The sequence below is a fragment of the Micrasema longulum genome, unplaced genomic scaffold (assembly GCF_059751315.1).
Source record: "Micrasema longulum isolate JH-2025_06_02 unplaced genomic scaffold, ASM5975131v1 h1tg002077l, whole genome shotgun sequence".
In the NCBI taxonomy this organism is placed as follows: Eukaryota; Metazoa; Arthropoda; class Insecta; order Trichoptera; family Brachycentridae; genus Micrasema; species Micrasema longulum.
Genome location: NW_028279244.1, coordinates 46,947 through 73,154, shown reverse-complemented (window position 1 = coordinate 73,154; position 26,208 = coordinate 46,947). Strand labels below are relative to the sequence as shown.

Sequence of the window (26,208 nt, the reverse complement as noted above, 5' to 3'; positions counted from 1 at the left end):
ATTTATGTATTTTTTCGTATGCGTAAATACTTTGTATCCAAAGGTGATGTTAAGGTGAAAGTGTATTGTAGTCTTTGCATGTTGGTGTAGTGAGTATCCTAAAGAAGAGACGGGAGATGTCTCGAAACCGGTAGATATAAAAAGTCGGTATGTGGTTAAATTCAAATATTTACTTACAATTATTAAAATGTTTGACTACAAAATTAATGCTTTAAACATAAATAACTTTTTTTGTTATATGAAGGTAAGATTATCAGTCGTTCACTTCAGGTGCCAGTCTAGGGGACTTTAAAATATTTTATTTCACCTTTTTCAATAAATATTTCATGTCAACCATGTCGGGAAGCAAACCCGAGACTTCTTGCATGGTAGAGAATGCGCTGACTAGGCCGACAGTGTTATTCTCTCCCGTATTATTCGACATGTAATAAACACCCATCAACGCATAACTTCGTTTCATTCTATCACCCCTAACTGGGCAGGGCTCCTATGCATCCACGTGTATAATTCTTACATTGGTGACCCCGACGTGATGTCCCATCATCACCAACTACAAATCCCACATATCTATCATATTCAAAGCTGGCGTGCTTTTACATTATTTCAAATTCCCTCATAATGCTGTTGACTTTTTCGACCATTCTTTCGAATTCCATTGTCTCCACTAGAAAAAATAGAATAATGTTAAAAAAAGTGAATTTTTGCCTGAGTAATCCAGAACTGCACGCCGTAATAAAGCCGCTTAGTCCATACCAATTGTCCACCCATCTCGGAACTGGTTCTTCGAACGCCGATACAACTAAAAAATAAAAGAAGGGACTGTTAGGCAATAAATTTGAAAATTAGAGGTCCCTGACGACATTTGACGATTTAAATTTGTTACATCTTGACGACCATCTCATAAATGAGGAGTTTTACGTTTTGGCCATTAGTTACTCTGTAGACGTCTGCGTCGTTTAGTACGCAACTGCCGATTTAAATTAAAATATGCCGTATTGTAAATACTGCTGGGATAAAATGTGAATAGGGTGTGATCACATTTTATGTGTAAGTAGATAATTCAAAAATAATATTATTTAAGAATTAATTAAGCTGCTTTTTGTATGCTGATGATGCAGTTCTGTTAGCAAGCAGCAAGGATGATTTGCAGCATATAGTCTCTAGAATGTATGATGTATGCCTGGAGAGCGAATTGGCGATGAACGAAAGCAAGTCAAAAGTGATGGTATTTGAAAGGGGAAGTGAGGTTACTGACTGCATAATAAATTTAAACAACGAATGTCTCGAGCAAGTAGAAGAATTTGTGTATCTGGGAAGCATGTTTTCAAGGGATGGAAGAGTAGAAAAAGATATTGAAAGAAGAGTGAATGCGGGCAACAAAATGAACGGAGCACTAAGCACAGTAATTTGAATAAAAATATGTCAATCGAAGCTAAACTGGCAGTGCACAGCGGAGTTTTAGTCCCAACACTTATGTATGGAAGTGAAACATGGAACTGGCAGAGAAAGGATGAAAGCCGAGTGAACGCGGTTGAAATGCGATCTCTTAGACGAATGTGTGGGAAATCAATGTATGACAGGGTTACGAATGATGAAATCAGGCGAGAGTGTAAATCTGAGTCAAGTATAATTGATAAGATTAAGAAAGGGTCTCTGAGATGGTTTGGTCACGTAGAACGAATGGACGACGACAGAATGGTAAAACAAGTATATATGGCGGAAATGAACGGCAACGTGAGACGAGGACGACCAAGGAAGACGTGGCATGATCAGATAAACCAAAATCTTAAGTCTGGTCATGTCAAAAGCAGACAGAACCGAAGGGCGGGCATATATGACAAGATGTACGAATGTGGAAGACGCTAGGAATGTATGCCAGGATAGACGCGTGTGGCGGTCCATTCTCTCTGCCTACCCCTACGGGGAAATGGCGTGATGGTAGTATTAGTAGTAGTAATTAAGTAAAATGGAGAACGCTTTTTGAGATGTTGAAAAAAGCAGGAGTGAAATACAGAGGCGGGATAATTATATCTGCACTATATAAAAATGAAGCTGCTGTAATTACATATGGAAATGATATAAAAGAAGCCAAAATAAGACAAGGAGTCAGGCAGGGGTGCTCGCTGTCTCCAGTATTATTTAATGGATATATATTCAGTGCGCAATCGATGAAATCAGGGGAAAAATGAGTCATAGAGAGGGTGTTAAAATACATGGAGAAAAGATAGACATGATAAGGTTTGCCGATGACATCGCCCTGATTTCTAAATGTGAAGAAGAACTTACTGAGGCTCTGAAATCCATGGAGAATGTATTAAATAACAAATATAATATGAAAATAAGCATGAGCAAAACCAAAGTAATGACTGTGACCCGTAATGAGCAACGAATGAATATAGTCATGTCAGGAGCAACTCTGAAAAACGCGAAAGAGTTTGTGTACCTTGGAAGCAGGATCACCTGGGATGGGAGAACAAAAAGAGAAGTCGACTGCCGCATACACCGAGCGAGGCTTGCATTTAACAAAAATCAAAGATTTTTGAGTCAAACTAAAACTCCGCAAGCAACTTGCCAAGACATATGTATGGAGCATATTGATGTACGGTTGTGAGACATGGTGCCTTACCGAAAGAGATAAAAAAAGACTAGAGGCCTTCGAGATGTGGTGCTACAGAAAAATATTAGGAATTTGCTGGAGAGACCACATCACTAATGACGAGGTTCTCAACAGAATCGAAGAAGGTAGGCACCTAATCAAAACTATCTCAAAGAGGCGAGCCCGATGGATCGGCCACATTATGCGCCATGAGGGTCTCCTGCACGACATCATAGAGGGAATGGCTGAGGGGACAAATTATAGAGGGCGCCCCGACGGGAATATTTGGAGCAAGATTGCGAGAATTTAAACTGCGCCTCATATGTCGAGCTGAAGAGGGCTGCAGAAAATAGAGACCAATGGAGGGTGAGATGCAGGACTTTGCTGCAAACCAATCCCCAGGATTGAGACTGTGAAGAAGAAAAATTAGATTATTTTACCGTCTATCAGAAAAGGAGTTAGGAAATATTGATTGACTCAACAAAGTAGATAAGTAAAGAGTCATTTAATAAGAGTAATTTAATTAAAGAGCTTTGAACTTCAAACATAAAACAAATGTTATTTTACATAAACCGGATATTTGTGTAAGGTTAAATAATATTTGATGTTTTAAAGATAATGTCGGTCAAATGTCCAGTGCGTTGTTTAATCCGAGAGGTCCAATTTTAATTAGTTCTCTCATTAAATAAGCAAAGTAGCGTAAACAATTTGACAATCCTGGCAACACTAACAAATTGTCCATTTTGTTTTATTTGACAATCTGACAAATGGAAAAATAATTCAATTTTTAAGGAATGCATTTGCTACCCACACATGCATTTGCTACTAACATATGAAATGTGATATTATCCTTTTTTCTTATTTTATTTTTTTTTTAATCATATTTTTTTAAATATTTTTGTACTCCCAGGAGATACAACATACTTGCATACATATCTCGCTTCCTCTACATTCATACGTCTTCTCATGCACGCGCGCCGATTATTCCGACTTTTAACATGTCCATCTTCGAGTATTTGTTAAATTTGGTCTTGCCATGTCTTTCTCGGTCTTCCTCTATTTCTGCATCCGTCAACATTCGCGCTGTAAATATTTTTAGCCCTAAGAAAACATCCATAGTAAAAATTGAAAGTTACGTTCAGGTTTTATTTTTAATATGAGTAAGTGGAAAATAAGGAATAGAAAAAAATTGAATATCGATGTAAAGTTAAATAAATTTATAAGGAATAAATACGAAAGAAAAAAAAAAGTTTGCCTTGAAAAGAAAACACTGACTTTTGTATTTTTGACCCAGTTTATAGATGTGAACACCTTAATATGGAGACCAGATAACAGAGGAATACTCTAGGTGCGGGCGAACTAGGGAACAGAAGAGAGCTTTAAGGGTATTGATATTTTTGAAGTCAGTTGTGCTTCTGTTAATAAATCCAAGGAGTTGTAAGGATTTATTGATAACATGTTCAATATGAATTGTAAAAGAAAGTTTAGTGTCAAGTATAATACCTAAATCTCGTATACTAGACACAGATGATAATATTTCATTGTTCAGTGAGTAGTCGTATATGATAGGATTTTTCAGACGAAAAATCTCATAACCTTGCACTTGCTGGTATTTTTTTTAAAGCTGGTGCTTTCGCAATTTATTTATTTATTTATTTATTTTACAATACAATACTTACACAAACGCTTTGAATAGTATCTGTGGTAAGCTCATGGTATGGCATCGCACGGCATACGCATTATTTATTTATTAATTACATTATACATACATTTGTTAAGGACAGAGACACAGTTTATAGCGACACAATCAGGAACGACCCATGTCTGTGAACTTGCTCCGACTCGCTAGAAAATCCGCTTTGAGTCGTCGTCAGACGCTCTTATGAGCGTGACATAGACAACTATGGCTTTGTTAGTTGCTAATAATGTGGTAATAAAATATTCACAGGATGCTTATACGTTCGTCTGAATTTCGCTGCGATTCTTAATATTAAAAATATAATAATATGTATTAAGCTATGGATAAAAAACACTGGTTTATAAATCGATTGATCGGGTTGCGATCCTGTGGCTAGTGTCTCGAACTCACGGACCAAAGGTCTGTGGTTCGAATCCCACTGTACCCCAACTTAATTCCATTTTCTAATAGTGATTTATTTACAACTCGTTGAAAATGGCCTTCAAAATGAAATATTTGGGTAAAAACGCAAATATTTCTATTTTTTTTGAAAAAAAATGAAAAAATATATATATGTATATATTTTCATTTAATCAAATCATGTAAAGGTCGATTATGCTTAATATTATGGTCGTCTAGTGCTGGCGCTTTCGCAAAACTTACACGAAAACATTTTTAGTGTACAGAATATTGATTTAAAAAATCTTGATATTATATTAAATGTTTTTGAAAATGTCTTTTGGATTAGAGCAAAAAAAACAATTACCTAAGAAAATGACATATTTATTCATTTTTAAGCAAACATGTTTTTTATTAAATATTTGGTGTTCATTACACTAATAATTAAACAGTGTTATTAAAATGCACAGTACAAATTATATTAGAGAAAATATGTGTATCCACTTATTGATAAACAATGAAGATAATGCATTTGGTTAAAATGTAAATAACCTTTCTTAAATCAACATCCTGTAGATTTTAAATGCGTTTGTGTAATTTTTGCAAACGCGCCAGCTTTAATTAAACAACCAGTACTTAAGTTGAGATGTAGATTCTTGGATGAGCACCAGGTGCTCAAAGACAGTTAATCAGATTGTAGTAGTGAACAATCGGAAGGGCTGTCAATCTTATTAAAAAAAGAGAGGTTTAAATGATCATTTGTTATATATACATTTTAGAGGCAAGGACATTTGACATTAAATCTCAAAGGTCGTTTCCTCTGTCAGCGTCCAACTGGGTGTAGAAGCTCCCACCCATCAACAAGCTAAATCTTACAACGTTATTATTAAAAGTGTAGGGTCCATAGTCCATAGTCGATGACACACTTACGTATTAAATTAGTTCACCTGAAGTAAACTTATGACCGACGATGCAATGTCATCATTTTCTATCGAATCCAATACATTCGTATAATGCAACTCTTATAGTATTGCACGTTAAACCGGGAGTATTGTTCTGCAGTACATTCACATCGTCCCTACCGTGAAGAAATTAACTACAAAGGAACGCTGTCTATAAAGAGACCAGTCAGCCTGTTCAGTCAGTCGGCCCAACAAGTTCAGTCAGTCAGTCAGTCCAGCTGGGCGATGTCTCACTGTTCCAGCATGTAGTTCAAGTGCAGTCTCTTCAACCCATCTTCGCCGCTACCCTCGCGCTACACAACCAAGTGCTGTATCTTATTCGCCATGTAATAAATACGCATCAAACAGCAATCTCGTGTCTACTACTACTACTACTACTACTATCACGCCATTTCTCCGTAGGGGTAGGCAGATAGAATGGACCGCCACACACGTCTATCCTGGCTTACATTCCTAGCTTCTTTTACATTCATACATCTTGTCATACATGCCCTTCGGTTCTGTCTGCTTTTGACATGACCAGACTTAAGATTTTGGTTGATCTGATTATGCCACGTCTTCGTCCCACGTTACCGTTCATTTTCGCCATATATAGTTTTACCATTCTTTCGTCAATACTTAAAAAAAATCCGTAATACTTTTTAAAAAAAATGTATATTTAAATACTTTATTTGAAACCTTTTTTAATAGGATTGTATTCTCTTTTTTTGAAAAAAGAAGATAATTCTGGTTGTAATATTCAATTTAAAACAATATGTATCTAGGTTATGTGCAGTTCTGTATGTAGGCACATAATAAATGAACACTGTATGGTCAACTATAGTTGTATTATTTATTGTAATGTGCAACTGTGTGACCAATATTCATTTACATTTCTAGTAATATTATAAGTTTTGTATGATTAGTTATTTTATGTTATGTATAATTTTGATGTGACTACATTTACAATAACAATATTATGTGGAAGCCTCTAATTGGACTTTATGATATGTATTTATGGTATAATTGATTCTTATAAATGTCTGTTGGCTTTCCAATGAAATAAAATAAAAATATAATAAAATAAAATAAATATCTTATTGACTTTTTCGCGACCTTCAGACCAGCCCTTTCGAAAGCGATAAGGGCTGGTCTGAAGGTCAGTCTTAAGTCAATAAAGCTTTTAAGAATATTTTTTTAACAGAAATACCTTAAAAAAATTTGTTCGTATCTAACTTATGTTTTTTTGTTTTTTTATTATTGCCCGATTAAAAAAAAAAACATTCGTTTTAAAATTGCAAAATCGTATGATTTCCTAATGGTGCGTTCGTTTTACCCGACTACAGTCTTAACTCTCAAATATCGTTTCTTCTATCAACAAGTTAATCTTACAACGTTATCATTATAAGCGCCGTTGGCTTGATTATAGTACCTAGATTTATTTAAAAAAAATTAAACAAACTTACCGATAGAAGGTCTGAAGATTCCTATTGGAAGTCCCACGGCTGAGATCCTCAAATATTCTTCAGCAAGGGCCTTTGTAAACGTGTACGTATTCGGCCATTTACCGACCAATCTGAAAACAGAAGTTATTTAGTCAGTGTGTATAAAATAGAACCAGGGCCTCGATTATGATGGGAAGATAAAGACGTCACACCTTCACCTTGACGGTATAGTTGAAGGTAAATTCTCCCGAGCGATTACGAAGATACACTACCGGCCCCCCACCTTTAAGTTTTGGGTGGGTATATCGATATGAAAGAAGGGGAAGCGTACGTCACGGTACACATATCTACGCTCTAAAATGACATAGCTTTAGTATGACGTCATAGTTGAAGATAAAATTCTCCCGACCGACTGCAAAATTATCAGTTTTAGTGCTGAAAAGCAGCGTTTATTTAATAATTTAGAATACATTTTACAATTGGTTAACCACTAAGTCTCAAGACTTTTCGGTGGGACACATTTTTTTTATGACAGGTTTATTTTACATTATTTTATTTACATTATTCAAATTTATTTATTAACAGGCACTATAAGTATTTAAAGTAGTAAAGTCGGCCTCGTGGTGTTATGGTAAGCGCGTTTTCCTACCATGCAAGAGGTCTCAGATTCGATTCCCGAAATGATTGATCTGAAATATTTATTTAAAAAGGGTGTTTTCACACTAGAATATTTCATAGTCCCTCGACTGGTACCTGAAGCGTAAGACTGATCACCTTACCTTCATGTAACAAAATTTATCCAGATATGCTGCGTTCGGTGTACCAATCCAGTGCCCTATGCACCATTAGGTGCGGAAAGGGAATAATGAAAAAAAAAAAGTATTTAGAAGATATTTCTTCTGTTTTTTTTTTTTTCATTGAAGATCTTTCATGTTAATGATGGTCTGTGGGAGATCATTGAACAACCTTGGAATAATGCAATTTAATGTTCGCTCTCCAAGTAATTTGTAATTCGGGGAACGATCGGAGCCCTTAGTTTTAATCTAGTGTTGTGAATGTGGGAACTCTTTTTTAAAATTCCTGATCAACAAAGTGATCTACAATAAATATTATATATATATATGAATATATAATTATATATAATACACTAGTGATCCCCCCCACCATCAACTTTTTATGTAAGTACATCGGTTTATACCGACGGGTTAGAACCCATCGGTACGTTTATCTACGCATTTAAAGTGTCAAAAAAAATTGTTCCGCCGAGCGATTTTTCCTCTAATTACGATTTATTTAAATTGTTAATCGTTTTGAGGTTGGCACTTTTTTTCTTAAAAGCCTATAAAAAATATGTAAGCGAAATAAGTCAATTTTGAAGTCGAATTAAATTCTCACATAACTGTCAGTTTCGGAAACGAGTGGCTATATGCGGTAGCTAGATTAGCTAGCCCTATTAACATACAAGAGCATCTAGCCGTAAAATGTTACCAATGTAAAAAGTAAATTGAGTTATTATATTTTTTCCGTCTGTTTTACTATTTTCCTGAGTGTACGTATCAAGACGTTAAAGGAGCCGACTTTGTAGTCGTTCGGTAGATAAATACAGACGAAATAAAGCACATCGTCTTGGCAAGTGTCAAAAGTTTTTTAAAAATCATGTTCTAGCGAACATTTTTTGCTTGAATTGGGATTTATCGGAGTTTATAACCGCTTTGAAGTGAGCACTTTCTATCACAAAAGCCCATTTAAAATAAAAATGAGAACTATTTTAAATGTTAACGAAGTAAGGAACCCGGACTTTTAGCGGTCATTCATTGGTTCGTTTCAATCATTGACGAGTTTTGAAACAGCAGTCCTCAATTAAACGTAGTTATGCTTCTGCTTTCTAGCAGCCAGCCATATAAAAATGAAGCTGAGGTAATAGCACTTTTGTGAAATGAGTGAATTATCAAATCTTAACAACAGTTAGAATGTTTTTGACTTTAACAAATGATAAACAATGAATACATAAGTTTTTTTGAATATAACAAACAATAATCTACTTATGTATTTGACCAGTTTTAATAATTAAAAAAAAACATAATATTTTTCTACGGATGTGGGTGTTTTCTGCAAATTGAGAAATGCTTTTTTTGTGATCGACACCATTTTCAGAATATAGAATTGACCTTCCTGCACCCAATAACATGAATATCTCATTTTTTCGAAATTGTGGACTGGCTGCTTTCTGCATAACTACGTTCAATTATCCGACATGTAATAATAATAATTATTATATGATAATTAACTTAACAAATGATGGATTTCTACTTTATCCTTAGTAATTTTCCTTGTTCAATAAATATTAAATAGTTATATTATATTGACTACCTAATTAAACTGTAATTTTGACGTCCCTGTTACCTAATTATTTTTAATAGTTTCGAACGTTTTGACACTTGACTCGTGCGAAATGTTTTCGCGAATTGTTGTTAAATTGATTGCTACTTTAGAGTTACAAATAACACTATAACACTTGTTTATGACAGTCAATCAATGAGATAAAGTAGAAATTCGAGTTTTTACGACTTTGATTCGACATTTGACATGTTTGCGTTGGAGTTGAACTGTTGGCGGGTTTCGCGCTTGCTCTACCGCGATGATAACAAATGAACGAGGAAGTTCGGTGGGATTTTTTTATTTATTTTATTTGGGGGTATTAGAAGCAAACCCTCTTAAAATAATACAAAGATTAATTATTAAAGTAATTTTAAAGAAACCCTCAACATTCAATACGGAATGTCTATTTAAAATATTTAAGGTTCATACAGTAGACACTCTTTATTAAATAAATTCTATTATAAAAATGTATAAAAAAGAAAAAATAAAAGAATTTGGAATGAATAAGTCACTCAGATAACAACATAATATTAAAAATCCTAAATTCCATACAAGTCATGGTCAAAATAGCTTTGTATTCAAAGGTGTAAAAAATTAAAATAATCTCCCTAATGAACTAAAAACTATTAACACTTTGTATCCCGGAGCCATGTATACACGTGATTATATACCCATGCGTTGTGTCCCGGTCCCGTGATTTCACGTGGTTTACCTGCTGTCTAAAAAGGTGCATTTTATTGACATCTAGTGGCTTTTATTAGTACTTTTTTGCTGCTGGCAAACCACGTGAAAACACGGGACCGGGACACAATGCATGGTTATTATAATCACGTGTTTACACGACTCTGAGATACAAACCACAAAAAAGGAGTGAGACCCTGTATATGTGCGAACATTGCCATGCGCAATGTGGCTCTTCATAAAGGCCAATGTTGGCAACACTATCATACAAAAATTACTTATTAAATTGTTTAAAATAAATATGAGAAGTTTTAATTGATTAAACCTAGTATTTTCATAATTATAACACTTTTAAGAAACCCTTCACAATGTATGAAATTTCACAAAAATGGGCCGGGCACAGGGTTAATTCTATGTGTATTCGGCCGGTACTCAAAGTGTTAAAAATAATATATCAATAAATAAATTTTAAGTTAATCTGAAGAAATTTTTTGAACTCGTGTAAAAACAACATTAAATTTTAATTGGTATGAATGCATTATTGTTTCATGTTTCTTCTTTATATATCCTATGTTTTTATTTTTCTTTTCACGTACTCGTATTTAAAATGATATAAACTCTTATAAATAAACAACTAAAACAGCGTAAGTCACTCTCCAAGCACAAGAGTTAGTCTCCTTTTTTGGAGAGTTACAGTGATAACATTTACTAGATGTGTAAAAGTAGATATGTTTAGAATTTTACAAAAACATGTACTTTTTATGAAATTTATGAAAAAAACAGACGATCGTTAAGCATATCATCTCAAGTTTCAAGTCTTTTAAAAATCATGTTCAAGCGAGCATTTCTTGAATTGGAATTCATTGGAGTTTATAATCGCTTTTAAGTAGGCACTTTCAATCACAAAAACCTATTTTAATTTAATGAGAACTGTTTTATTTATTTTTTTATTTGACGGACTTATGCAGTTCATTCTAACGATGGTAAATACAATTTCTTGTAATAAATACAGGCACTAATAAAATAAAATCAAAGCTAGGACAAAAAAAATAAAAATTACTACCCCAAGACAAGATCCGGTCTATCTTAGTGAATTTTTAAATCTATAAAGACTTACACCAAAAAAGTCCAAACCTTGTCTCGAGTTTACATTACGGCACAATCGGGACATTGGTGCATGCAAGCCATAGTTTTAAATGTTAATGAAGTAGGGAACGCGGACTAATTTTAGCGGTCATTCATTGGTTTGTTTTGATCATTCGATGTCGATATGACAAGTAGGTAGAACATACCGAGGAAGATACAGATAGTACAAAAATTAAGTTTACCGTCTCGATATATACAGATGAAGATAGCGTTCATAATTGAGGCCCAGGTCTTAATGACGTCATGAGCTTATATAGCACTGACACCCATTATTCACAATAAGAATAACTCTTAACGTCTTTATATTCAATCAAATATTGTTGACGAAGAAGAGCTGACATTTTGTAAATGTATAATACACGGTATCTTATATTACATAACGTAATCAGGTTTGTCGAATGTCTAGTGAAAGATGTTACAATATGAAGCTACAAATTGCCCAAACCAAACCGTCTCTTGTTAAGAAATTTCATATCACCATATTACACGGGTCAGAAAACTGATCATGTTGGCGTGCAATAAAATTATATCTAGCTACTACACAGCTCCTGTCGCAATTATATTCACGTAGTTTCAGGACCAGCAGCTCAATCACAAATAACTATCGGCGTGCTATTAAGCGACGTGATAACAATTTCTCACCGCGGTTGTTAATCGTATTCGCGATCACAATGGAACATCCGTGATAACCTTATATCAAACGTCCAAATATTTACGTTTCGCGACGTATAATCCTGCTGCGCAATCACGTATTTGAATTTCACCGGTGGAAATGTGGAAAATATTTCAATTTATGGATTTATTATTTATCGCGCTATTTATTGCATTTAGCCGGCGGTTGGCAAGCCAAATGTCAAGAAAAGCATTCGCCAAAGTAATTGTAATTTAATTTTCACTTTTTTGTGATAGATACTCCTTTTTTGCAAATGCAATATATTGTATTATTTTTTTATAGTAAACGTCGATTTTTCGCCAGTAACTGTATTTATTTACGAGGAAAATAAAAAACAAACCAACACGAGCGTTGACTTAGAGATTACACACGCGTTGACTTATGACTGCAATAACTTTAGCATGTTCATAGTGATCGCTTAAATGCTTAGCATGTTTTTAAGCACGTCGATAGTTATTTGTGATTGAGCCACAGGAGTGGCACTCTGAACGCAAAAGCGCACGTAGAAAACGCATTTTTAACGCGTATTTACGCACGCTAACATCCTTTCGCGCGAATGTCAGTCCAAGGCCACGATTACAGTGGGAAATTAACAGAGTTATCTTCGACTGCCCATAAAGAAAAATCGATATTTAAGTACGAAAATGCATATATTTTCATGAACATTTAAAATATAATAAAATAAAATAAAAAACTTTGTAAAAAACCACTAATATTAATTTTTCACCCACCGGTTTCAAAGCAAACAAGTAACTTAACAATGCAGATTTGGATAAAAATCTGATTTCTGATTTATGTAGATTTTGTAATATTTATTTAGATCAAAACTATTTTCAGTATAATAATGTTATTTATAGCCAAACACAGGGTTTGCCGATGCGTCAACCGTCTAGTCCGTTATTTGCTGACACATTTATGAATGAACTGAAGAATGAAATATTTTTAAGCACAACACCACTTATCAAACGTATCAAATTATGGCGCCGTTTTGTGGACGATGTTTTTTGTTTATTTACAGGGTCAGATCGAGAACTTCAGACATTTCTAAATTTCCTAAATTCATTACGTAAAGAAATAAAATTTACTTTAGAAATAGAAAAAGATAAAAAAATAAACTTTCTTGAATTGTCTTTAACAATAAAAAATTTAAAAAATGATTTCGATATATACCGTAAACCAACATATACAGACACAATTATTCATAATTCTTTAAATCATCCATTGCCCATAAACATTCCGCATTCCATTCAATGATACATAGGTTAATTAACGTTCCACTAGATTATACTAATTTTAAAAAAGAACTTAATACAATAAAACAGATTGCTAATAATATAATGAGAACTTAATTGATAAAATATTAAATCAAAAACAAAAACGCAAACTTATAAACGCACTGTATGGCTAATTCTCAATCTACATATAAGGGACACACTTAATTTAGATTCTATTAACATATTACAACAGAGATAAAGAATATTTTAGAGAAGTTAATACATAAGTCTAGGCATCTACAGGGCTTATGACCTGTCATTGGCTGGTTTAAGTGGCCACTTTATTCACTGTGTAACATTCACGATTCTAACCATATTTGAACATCTATATTCCTTCAATTCTTTCATCTGTTGATGTTTGTGAAGTTAAATAACTGAAACCTTTATTTATGCGGGTGAGATTCATCTAATTGAATTATTTCACCTACTTACTACGCAACGCCTGAAAATATTATTTTTTCAATTTCTATACTTCTTCATGGACCAGGTAATTTATCAACAATATTTTGAGTTTGTCCAAATTTTTGTAGACAAGGACTGGATTCAACTCCCTGGGGAGCTGTTTATATTAACATATTATAAAAATATTGTTGATAAATTACCTGGTCCTTGAAGAAGTATAGAAATTGAAAAAATAATATTTTATCAATGTCTATTAATTTTATTGAGTATTGTAGATAGCTTCCTTTTTCTATGTGTCGTTTGTTTATATTTACGGCGTCCTGTCACTTATCAAACGCTACGAGTTGTGATTTATAATTTTAATGATAAATTGATAATTCAATTTATCATTATCATAATAAATTAATATTTAGAAGAAGTTGAAAACCAGAAAATAATAAAAGAAATTCGAGATGTAAGATGTAATCCGTTTTCACTTTCATCTGTCAGCGCCTGGAACTGGAGTGTGGAGTGGGTAAGGGGGGGCTTACTCTCCTTATATTTCTATCTGTGGCCTGTGGCATTACCAACATTAAAATTAATACATAACTCGTGAATTTATGTGACAAAATTTAATACCAACTTGAGAAATGATCGTTTTCGAATGACCTTATTTTCGAAACGAAAATAATGAATGAAAATATTCATTATAAGGGTTTATATAAACACTAGGAGAATCAACAATGTTTGAGTATGTCCAAATGCTTGCAGACTGGCTGGATTTCCTCCCAAGGGAGTTATTCATATTTAAATTTATTTCAACGGAGAGGGAAAACACTTTTGAGAAGGGAATACGGAAGTCTAGGCATTTACAAGACTTATGACCTGTCGATGGCTGGTTTAAGTGGCCACTTTACAAACTGTGTAACATTCACCATTCTGCCCACGTTTGAACATCCACATTTCCTCAACTCTTCCATCTGTTGACTTTTGTGAAGTAAAAGAGCTGAAACCTTTATCACGTGGGCGAGATTCATCCGGCTGAACCAAATCACCTACTAGGCAACGCCTGAATTTTTTTTTTCAATTTTTGTACTTCTTCTTTTACCAGGTAGTAATTCAACGATGTCTGAGTATGTCCAAATGCTTGCAGACTGGCTGGATTTCCTCCCTAGGGAGTTACTATGGGTCATTAGCCCTGTAAATGCCTAGTCTTCCGTATTCCCTTCTCAAAAGTGTTTTCCCTCTCAGTTGAAATAAATTTTAAATAAAAGGTTTTTGAATCTTTAAAAAACCTTTTATTTGTGGAGTAGGTTAAATTTGATATTCCTTCCGAGTGATAATACCCTATTTCTTGATCATATTTTCAGTCCGTATAATACAGTCATTATTTAGAATGGTTTATGAGAATACATTATTACAATATATTCGGCCAATGTCATGGGTTAGAGATAAGCGGCTAGGCCCACTGACATTATTCCTTAACATTAGAAGCTTACATCTTCGTAATATTAGCGGGTCAACGATTATATAACTCGATTTGTACACGATGGCCAGCGAGTCAAAGCGAACTACCATTGAAATTTATTGCAACAGAGAGAAAAAAAAATTGACAACAGAATATGTATAGAAGTCTAGGCATGTAAAGGGCTAGTGACGTGTCATTCGCTGCTTTGGGTGACTGCTTTACACGCTGTGTAACATTCACCATAGGCAAGCCTGTATTCTGGTATAGAAATATTATACTAGGATATTTTCACAAATGAGTAATCTAACTGTCAGTTGCCTTCTGTACGCCGATGACGCAGTCCTCCTAGCTGACAGCGAAGAGGAACTGCAATCCTCGATTACAAAGGTTTACGAAGTGTGCAAGGAGAGTGATTTGCTAATGAATGTGCAAAAGTCGAACGTCATGGTCTTTGAAAGAAATGTAACTATGACTGAATGTAAGATTGTAGTAAATGGAGATAGTTTGAAACAGGTCGAAGAATTTGTATATCTGGGTAGTATGTTTACTAGAGATGGAAATATGGACAAGGATATTGAAAGGAGGGTTAGTGCCGGTAACAGAGTTAATGGTGCCTTAAAGTCTGTCGTAGCAAATAAGTGTCTATCGCAAGAGGCTAAATTAGCAGTTCATAATGGAGTTCTGGTACCAACCCTAATGTATGGAAGCGAAGCATGGAGTTGGAAAAAAGGGACGAAAGTAGACTGAATGCTGTTGAAATGCGATCCCTCAGGCGAATGTGCGGAAAAACAATGTATGATAGGTGCCCTAATGTCGAAATTAGAGCAGAATGTAAGGCTGAGTTAAGCATTATCGACAAAATTAAGAAAGGTCTTTTGCGATGGTTCGGTCATGTGGAGCGAATGAATGATGAAAGAATGGCTAAAAAGATTTATGATGCGAATGTGTCTGGTTGTAGAAGTCGAGGAAGGCCGAGAAAGACATGGCATGATCAAGTACAACAAATTCTTGAAAGTGGTCATGTGAAAAGTCGGAATAATCGACGTGCGTGCATGAGAAGATGTATGAATGTGAAGGAAGCAAAGGAAGTGTGCCAGGACAGAGTGGTGTGGCGTTCTATCCTCTCTGCCTACCCCTCTGGGGAAATGGCGTGATGGTTAGTTAGTTAGTTAGTTAGGGATTAACGTTATTTTTTTATTATTAAACTAGCGCACCCGACAGAAGTTATCCTGCCCGAACGTTAGCTTGCCTGCTATTAGCTAGTTCAGCAAACACAAAATCTTAAATAAACTATAAAACTATTTGCTAAGTGACATTTGAAAAATGCCTGATTCTAGAAAGCGTGCAAAAACTGTCCGGACTTGTTTATGATTTAATTCCAAAACTAAAAATTATTAATATTCAAATATTGAATTTATCTAGGTACTTGTTTATAGTTGAATTCCAATACTTAAAATAATTCATTTTCAAATATAGAATTCTTTTTGTAAATGTCAAACTCTGGTCTTCTCAACCACAAGGGTGCACTTTATTTATAAATGCGATTTTCAAAAATGTGTTAAATGTCAGTTGATATTATTTTAGTATTAATAAAAATCCAATTAAAAGAAATAAATGTGAAGAAATTATAAGGAATTTAAGGAAAGAATCTGATTAGGATCCATACAAACTAATGTTGTTTGTAAACATTCAAAAACAAACTTTTTAATCACAAAAAAAACATCCCTCCATTTTTTTGTATGTGCAATTTCGTTGAATGCAACCCTGGTAGGTCGATGAAAAAACATATGTGTTCCTAAATTTTGTTTTTACAGACTAGATTGAAAGTTTAATATCTATAAACACGCGCAGCGCAAAGATCTACATTTCCCTGAAAACCGCACGTAAATCGGTTAAGCCGTTTAGGAGTTAAGTGACAACACATACATAAGAATTGTATATACTCGTATAAAAATAAACAGAGTGGATTTTAACGGTTCTTTTTTTTCTGTGTCCAGTAAATCCAGAACCCTTGACGAGTTTTTTTGATTCGATGGCTCTTCATTCATCATCATTCTTTTTTCGCACCTAATGGTGCATAGGGCACCTCATTGGAACTCTAATCCCAGCGTATCTTAATCATTTTTGTTACATGAGATTAATCTTACGCTTCAGGTGGCAGTCCAGGAGCTATTTATTTATTTACTATATATACGGCCTAAGCCAATTACAACAGTTACATGAAGAAACATAAATGCAAGAAACTGAACAAAAAGAACATAAAACTATTTGGCAAAGACAAACAAAGGCAAAACAATAATTATAAACAATATATTCATAAAAGCGAAAGACCTAAGACTTCAAGCTAAACCATGCCAATCCAACTTCACCCCACACTATTTAGTCGCGAAGAGATCTACAAAAAGCCGGAAGATCTATCCCAAAGAATTCCAAGTCGTGTGATGAATTGACTTATCTACACATTCTGGACATTGGGGCATTAAAACCAAAGTTGCTCTTAGAAGATTTTATAAATAGCAGATTTTGACTTCTGGTGACACGGTTGGGAACATGAAAAGAAATTGATTGCAACAGAGATGGGACATCACTTAAAGCATTAAGTATTTTAAAAATGCATATAAGGTCCCTCACAGTTCTACGTCTCTCCAATGAAGACAGATGCTATGAAATATTCTAGTGCAAAAACACATTTTTAAAATAAATACTTCATGTCAGCCATGTCGGGAATCGAACCGAGACTGAGACATATCTCTCGCATGGTAAGCAAACGCGCTGAACACTACACCACGAGGCCAACAATGATCTATGAAATGAATCGACGGCTACTCTCAGGTAAAGATAAATAATGAACGTTCAAAAGTTATTGATAAGAGTGTTGCTGCGATGAATCTACCCTTTTCCATCTGAGACATTGTTCTGGATAATTTATAAAGCGCCATTTTTGTGAAAATCACCTCAAGGGCGCTGTACAATAAATAAATATCCCAGCACGTCTTACAGCTACAGAGCGCATAGACGGTTGGGATTCTAGTTCCTCGTCTCCAATTATGATAAATTACAATTATGATATATAGGAGCTAGATAACAGCACATCTTGCAGCTACAGAGCGCATTGACTGTAAGAAATCCAGCCCCTATTTACATTTTTATTTTTAACCATTTTATTTGACCATTAAGTTTAGAGTTTAAGTGATATTTTAAAAAACGAAATAAAAAGCAAATTTATAAAAATAGAAGTTAGATTACAACAAGTCTTGAAGCTACTGAGCGCATGGACGGTTGAAATTTAAGACCCCCATTTACTAAATTTAGATATTTGATAGTTGATAACATTTACATAATATGATAGCTAACATAACAAAAAGTCTTACAGCTACAAAACGCATCGACGAATGGAATTTCAACAATATAAGAATGATTTTAAAAAGTTAAAAAAAAAACACAATAATAATACATTGAGCAAAGAACTAGTAAGTATGGCAATTAAGTGAACATGTAACAGCACAAAAAGTTAAATATAAAAAAACTAAACAAAGATAGCATTCCTTAACTTATTATTAAGGTTGACAAGATGATAGACGCTACTCGTACGGTCCCTGTTTTATTTTGGTAAGCAGTTTACAGGATTTATTGTCCTTTTTCTAGTAAATAACTGTAAAAAAAATTGGTTCACATTTGGCTGTTCCCTCGTAGATAATAATAGATGCGCATCTGTGTGCGCAGTGTAGGTACCAAGGGATCTACCCGCTTCTTGTTAATTTTGTTTGTTATTATTAGACGCATGTTTCCCGCTTGGAATTTCTGATTATTATTATTTAACTTTGATTAAGATGTCAGATAAACTTGTGTATTACTTTTGATATTTGAGTAATTTTACGTGATACAGGAAAAAAGGTGTCATTTGTATTTTCAAATGAACGTAGATAGGTAGCACTATATTCTACAGAAATTGTTTTATAATAAATTTTTAAATTTCGGCACTCGATCTTCACAAATAAACATATTTTTAAACAGTTTTGACAGAAGCACAGTTATAAAATCACGAGAGTTTGTGGCGTTTGAATATATTTTGGTTAGAACAAAGGGTTGAATTTAATAACGTGTATAAAATATTTTTTTTAATGAATTATCTTTCTTCTCACTCTTTGTTTATAGCATGTCCACACCTTAGCGACTTAACTCAATGTTTATAACAATTAATTTAAAAACACATATTTTTGTATTTTGAACTAAAGTTGCAGAGAGGAACTATATTTCACACCCAGCCCGCTCGGAGGCTGGGTGTGAATCCTAGTCCTAAAAATATAGCTTGATTAGAATGACAATTGTCAGCAAAAGTGACGACATAAATTTGTAGTGACGTCTAAAGAGTGATTCATATTGACACACGAGAAATCATTCGTATCTGGCATGATTATTTTTTTTTAATGCAATGCTTGACATATTTATTTTTATTTATTTATTTAAATCTTAAAGTAGGGCACACATATCATACATATTGTTATGTGTGTTCTAATAATAACATTGAAAATATATTTAATTTATAAATTGTTTATCACATATGTCTTGACCATTATTTTAAATTTTGATATGTTTTTTTCTTCATAAATATTTTTTTCCATTTCGTAATACTTTTTAATTGCTTTAAATAAAATTGAATTTTGTGCCTTTTTCCTAAATGGTAGTCTAATTTTGTTCTTTTCTCTAGTATTGTGATCGTGTTCATGCTGGTTCCGATCAATTTTTTTCCAAAATTCTGTTTTTTTCTTAGAGTTTATAATTTTATGAACAAATATCATTGTATTGTAAAATATTCTTTGTTTATATGTTAATAATTTCATTTCATTTACCATCGACTTTACCCTCGTATATCTGTTTTTTTTCAAAATGATTCTAAAGGCTTTATTTTGTAATACAGTTAGTTTATCTATGTTTTCTTTGTTTGATAAAAATAAAATGCTACTACAGTAGTTAACGTGTGGTTCAATAATTGCTTTGTAAATAGTTTTGCAGGAGTCCTTATCAATAAATCTTCTGATCCTTTCCAAAATTGATATTTTTTTTGCAATCATATAAAGCAACATAAATATATAAAATCAGCTTTCAACTAAAAAAAAAAAAAAAACCTAATTATTAACGACGTTCTTACAAGGTTACATCATTTTGAAAAAACGTTGGAGATGGGACAAATTGATCAATGTAATTTGATCGAATAAAAAAATAATTAATTTGATGTTGTTCATGAAAAAAGTATAAATGTCTCATTTTTTGGTGAATAATTTTGTTAAATACTATAATAGGCTTGTTTTTGCGTTTTTTATATCAATTTTTGGAAACAGGGTTTCATGATTGCACGAAATAACCGATAAAATCGATTTGATCAGTGATCAGTAATTTCTCATCACTAATGAAATTAGTTTGACACCTGTCATTCTAATCAAGCTTTATTTTAAGGACTATCATTGTGTTATAATAAATATATAAAACTCTTATGTAGTAAAAATTACAAAGTTCCATTTTAAATAAATTCAAGGCTAAGAATTTCTTAACACCGTGTGTAACACATCGGTATTGTTCAAACACGTTTTTAAAGGTATATGGAGGTACATATTTTATACCAATCGATTAATAATTAATCAATCTTCAAATCAAACGTGAAATTTATGTTAAATTGGAGAGACAGGTGTACATGATGGCGATGTTATAAACATGAACTTAATTTCTAATATTTTATTTTATTTTATTTTATTTTATTGTATTTTATTTTATTTTATTTTTTTAAATTTTATTTTATTTTATTTTATTTTATTTTATTTTATTTTATTTTATTTTATTTTATTTTATTTTATTTTATTTTATTTTATTTTATTTTATTTTATTTTATTTTATTTTATTTTATTTTATTTTATTTTATTTTATTTTATTTTATTTTATTTTATTTTATTTTATTTATTTGAAATTTTTGCGTAAGTAAGGTGAAAACGTGTATTTTGATAAGAAAGAGGTTAGACTGAAAAAAATAGTAAAAAATATTTTATACACACATACGAAACCTTTTAAAAATATTTTTCTTAATTAATATTATGAACTTATTAGGCATTGCCTGAAAACATCAAAATATTGTGAAGAAGTGATAGAATGTGAATGTTTTTTTTATGCCTAAAACTGAGCTAGTGTAGTTGCGTGCGGTATTCGGTTATCTGGTCAAATCTGCGATCGTTCTAACTTATCAAGCAGTTCAGAACTAGCATCTGGGCAATTTAATCTGGGTAATAATATGCCAGTTGATGCCCGTATGATATGAAAGTTGTTGTTTTTTTGTGGATAAAAAAAGTTTGGTTTTGAATGTCTACAAAAAGTACAGTTTTTTTGTGTATCTCAATCAGATTATTTCCTTAAATTCCTTATAATTTCTACCCATTTATTTCTTTTTGCTGGATTTTTGGTAATACTAATGTAATATTTAATTCAATACATCCTTAAAAATAGTATTCCTATATAAGTACACCCCTCTGTTGGTAAGAAGACCGGAGTTTGACGTTTAGAATGCGATATTTGAAAAAAACATTTATTTTATGTTTTGGAATCGAACCATAAACAAGTACCTAGGTACCTTCTTATCAATGAAAAGTCTTTTTCCAAGGTAATAAATAGCAGGCAAGCTAACGTTCGGACAGGACAACGTCTGTCGGGTCCGCTAGTTATTTATATTTTTCTATTATTATTTTGTATATTGTTTAATATGTCAATAAATGTTTTTGATTTATATATAGAAGAGTCCCGACTTAACACTTTGGGCACCGGCCGAATATACATAGAATTTACCCTGTACCCGGCCCATTTTTGTGAAATTTCATGCTTTGTGAAGGGGTTCTTAAAGTGTCATAATTATGAAAATACTGGGTTAAATCAATTGAAACTTCTGAGATTTATTTGAAACAATTTAATAAGTGATTTTTGAATGGCGGTTTTGCCAACATTGGCCTTTATAGCCACATTGCGCATTGCAATATTCGCACATATACAGGGCCTCACTGCTTTTTCTGTGCTTTGTATCCCACAGCCGTGTAAACACGTGATTATAATAACCACGCGTTGTGTCCCGGTCCCGTGTTTTTTACGTGGTTCACCAGCAGCGAAAAAGTATTAATAAAAGTCACTAGATGTCAATAAAATACACTTTTTTAGACAGCTGGTAAGCCACGCGAAAACACGGGACCGGGATACAACGCGTGGTTATATAATCACGTGTTTACACGGCTCCGGGATACAAAGTGTTTTAACACGGAGATTTCTAACAAGCCGGGATATAAAAAAATATAATTGTGCTCTATGAGAAAATTGAGCATTTTGTGCATTTAATAAAATGACACACTTACTGATTAGTGATGCCCTGGACGATGTCAGGATCGGCGGTTTCGACAAAGTTCATCAGTCTGATTGGATCCATCGGCATATCGTAGAACTTCTCGTCCAGTTCGTTTTCGTAGCAGTGAGTGAAGGCGGTAGACACGTGAACGAATGACTAATAAAGAAAAGACAACATTATTAATTTGTGTTTATTATTTATGTTTGCGAGGGTCATAGTCTGATGCACAAGTGGTTTCGGGACATGGGGAGTTTAGAGACGAGCTTCATAAACTTGAATTTGCCCCTGTCTCGAGCTGTGCTTGCGGAGATAACCATCAATCGGCCGAACACATCCTGTGGCACTGTGTGCTACTAGATGATGCCAGAGATGAGATGCAAAATGGCCTGACAGGGGTCATGCGACCAGCGTGGAATGTGGATCTGATGGCCAACAGTACGAATTTTGCACCTTCCGTCAGTTTGTCCGGACTTGGGTATCGCGTTGGGAGCTCCTCAGATGCGCGGACGCCTAGGTGGGTAAAATATGGTGGGACAGGCAACTGTTCCTGTGGGATGCTCATTCAGTTGGGACTGTGCTTCCTTCCGAGTGGAACGCACATGTTCTTTTGTTTTGTCCTCCCCTTGCGGGGGTGGTATTCGGATCCCAATAATTAAACTAGAGCGAGATCTCATGCGCTGTTTTACACACCCAGAAGCCGCACAAATGCAAGTCAGAATTCACCCATTGATTGGGCAATTCGCTTGCATATCGGCAGTTTAGCAGCTATCTACTTTCGATTAATTAAATTCTAGCTTGTATTTGTAAATAGATGGGGAAAATGCAGACTAGTCTGAATTACGTGATGGGTTAAACAGCCAGTAAAGAATTTCTGACTACAGTTGTCAAATAAATACATAAATTGATTAAAAAAACGTAAAATAAATACCTTTAAGTTCTTCATCTGTTTTACTAGTTCCAGAACGTCTTTTGTGGCCCTCACATTCACAGCTAGAGCGAATGGAAGAGGTTCGTGGAATCGGACGGATGCGGCGACGTGGAACACAATGTTTACCTAGAAAATAGTATGCTTTACATTGACCTGTAGGGAAAGGTAGGGCAAATTAGTTCCCTGACATTTCATGATCAGATCGAAACAGTTTGTAGTAGTTCGTTGAAGATGTTAGGATTCGTCTTGCGTACTGCCAGGGTTTTTGGTAGTACACGAGTACTGAGAATTCTTTTTCTTTTCTTTTCTTATAACTCGTTGTCGTCGAAGGAATATTTTTGTGTTTTTTTACAATGGTATTTATTTCCTTTTTTAATTACTATAAAAAAAACATATCTTTTACAGAATATTTTATTTTTTCTTTCTTATGTTACACAAACATATTATAACTGTCTATTATTTATTATAGGAGCAAAAATTCATTTACATTTTCTTGTATACCCACGAACAGGCCATGCCTTTGTGGGATTTTTTGTTTACTATTTTCTACTAATATGTATTTCATTGCTATATAATTATGCTTTATTTTTTATATACTTTGTTTTGTTATTGTGTTTATTGTAAAAAAACAACAACAAAAAAATACACTGGAACATATTTAAGAGTATTAACAATGCAATTTGATATCCATTTGGCAATTCTCGACCTGAGTACGGCCAATGGTTATGATTTTGCTGCGTACTTTAGCTTACTTAATTCCAAATAGTCATAGAATGGTTTTCCTGCGTTCGGGCTCCTCTATAGCGTGGCGCATTATTTTTCTGAGGTATGTACAATATTTATGTCGCGGTATCACAAGTCAGAGGTTTGAACTTTGCTCTGCCTCAGCTATGGCAGATAGGAATAATATTTAAAAACCAAGACTAATAAAAATTGCTTAACAATTGAATAAGGATCTGAATTATTTTGCTTGTGAATTAAAAAGTGAACTTTACTATTCAGTTGGAAAATAAATAACAATATCTGTCGTTCCTTGTTCTTTTATTGTTTTGTTTCCAATTTTATGGTTTTGGGGATAATAAGTGGTCACATTAAGGCTAATAAAAGGATAGGTTGTGGTGATGACAATTTTGCCATTTTAAAACGACATTCTTTCAAAATTGCACAACTAAAAATGAAGCAAATAAACATTAAAAAATATATTCGTCTTAAAATTTTACTAAAAACATGCTACATAAAGTAGCCACTTCCAACGACATATTATGAGACCTGTAAATGCCTAGACTTTATATTCCCTTATTTAAGGTATTCTTTATGCCTGTTGTAATTTGTTAATCGTAATGACTCCCTGGGGAGTGAAATCCAGTCTTTTGTCTACAAACATTTGGACAAACTAAAATATTGTAATGAAATCAAGAAGTTTAAAAATTGGAAAATTGTTTTCAGGCGTTGCCTAGTATGTGAAATAATTCAGTCAGATGAATCTCTTCACAACTATAAAGGTTTCAGCTCTTTAACTTCACTAAAATCAACAAATGGAAGAATTGAAGAAATATGGATGTTCAAACATAAGCAAAATGGTGAATGTTACACAGTGTGTAAAGTGGCCACTTAAACCAGCCATTGACAGGCCCTGTAGATGCCTAGACTTCTATATTACCTTATCTAAACTGTTCTTCATTTCTGTTGTAATACTCGTATGTTAATATTAACAGCTAAGTTTGTTTGTTTTTCTGTAAATATAGTTACCTTAAAACATTATTATGGGTAGTCAAATATAATAATAAGCTGCGCATAATCGCTTCTATACTCGTACACGATTCGCCCCTGCCAGAAGGACGGCAAAAGAAGAAGAATAAGCGATGGACAATACTTTTAACGACGTGTTTTTTACAATTAAAAAAATATAGCATTAGGTTTTATGAAAAAACAACAAATGTCTTCAATATTTGATTGGTTTAAATCTTTTTAATGTATTTTTTTTTACCAGAAATGTCTTTGAAAATAATTGTTTTTTCCTTGTATTATTTATTTGCTATATTTTTTACAGCGTGATTTTGGAAGCACATTTTAAAATGGCAAAATCGTATAATTTCCTTAATTTTTGTCAGACTTCAGCCTTCCATAACTGGTGTAATTTCTATGGTAATTTTTGTCTGTGACGTGGCGGTGACGCAAAAAAGTATTTTCTGTCCCCAAATTAATGTCACCTATAATTTATATTTTAATAGATCGGGTAGGAGGAAACCAGACTAATTAAATCAGTATTTATGAATGTTCTCAAAATGTGAAGGGTTTTTATAGTGTTTTAAATAAAAAGTCACGTAATTCGATTTTATATAAGACACTAGCGGACCCGACAGACGTTGTCCTGCCTGAACCTTGACTTGCCTGCTATTACCTTGGAAAACACTTTTCATTGATAAGTAGGTACCTATGTACTTGTTTATGGGTGTATTCTAAAACGTTAAATAATTAATTTTCAAATATAGAGTTCTTTTTGCAAATTTTAAACTCGGCTCTTCTCACCAATAGTTTTATTCATAAATGTATTTAATGCCAGTTAATATTATTTTAGTATCACCAAAAATCCAGTAAAAAGAAATAAATGGGAAGAAGTTATAAGAAATGTAAGAAAATAATCTGATTGGGATCCATAAAAAGCGAATATTGTTTGTAAACATTAAAAAACAAACTATTTTTAAACACAAAAAATCAACATCCTTCCCATAGAATTAAGAATAGTCCAGAAGGAGCGTAGAATCATATTTGAATTCATCGAACTGTGTCTAATAATTCCCCCTCTTAGACACACTTTCACCGCGCGCATACTTGAAGTCACCGGGTAAT

General features: G+C 33.4%; 1 protein-coding gene across 2 annotated transcripts in view; it reads right to left on the bottom strand.

The window, feature by feature from the left end:
- LOC148273096 (fatty acyl-CoA reductase wat-like) overlaps positions 1–26,208 on the bottom strand; it is an 84,049-nt gene that overhangs the window by 15,615 nt on the left and 42,226 nt on the right. For both annotated transcript variants that reach the window (XM_088239147.1, XM_088239148.1), the window contains exons 5-8: positions 23,359–23,484; positions 22,441–22,586; positions 7,081–7,190; positions 706–799 (exon numbers count right to left, since the gene is read on the bottom strand). In XM_088239147.1, the coding sequence (XP_088095273.1) occupies positions 706–799; positions 7,081–7,190; positions 22,441–22,586; positions 23,359–23,484 (476 nt within the window). The remainder of the gene's footprint in view (positions 1–705; positions 800–7,080; positions 7,191–22,440; positions 22,587–23,358; positions 23,485–26,208) is intronic.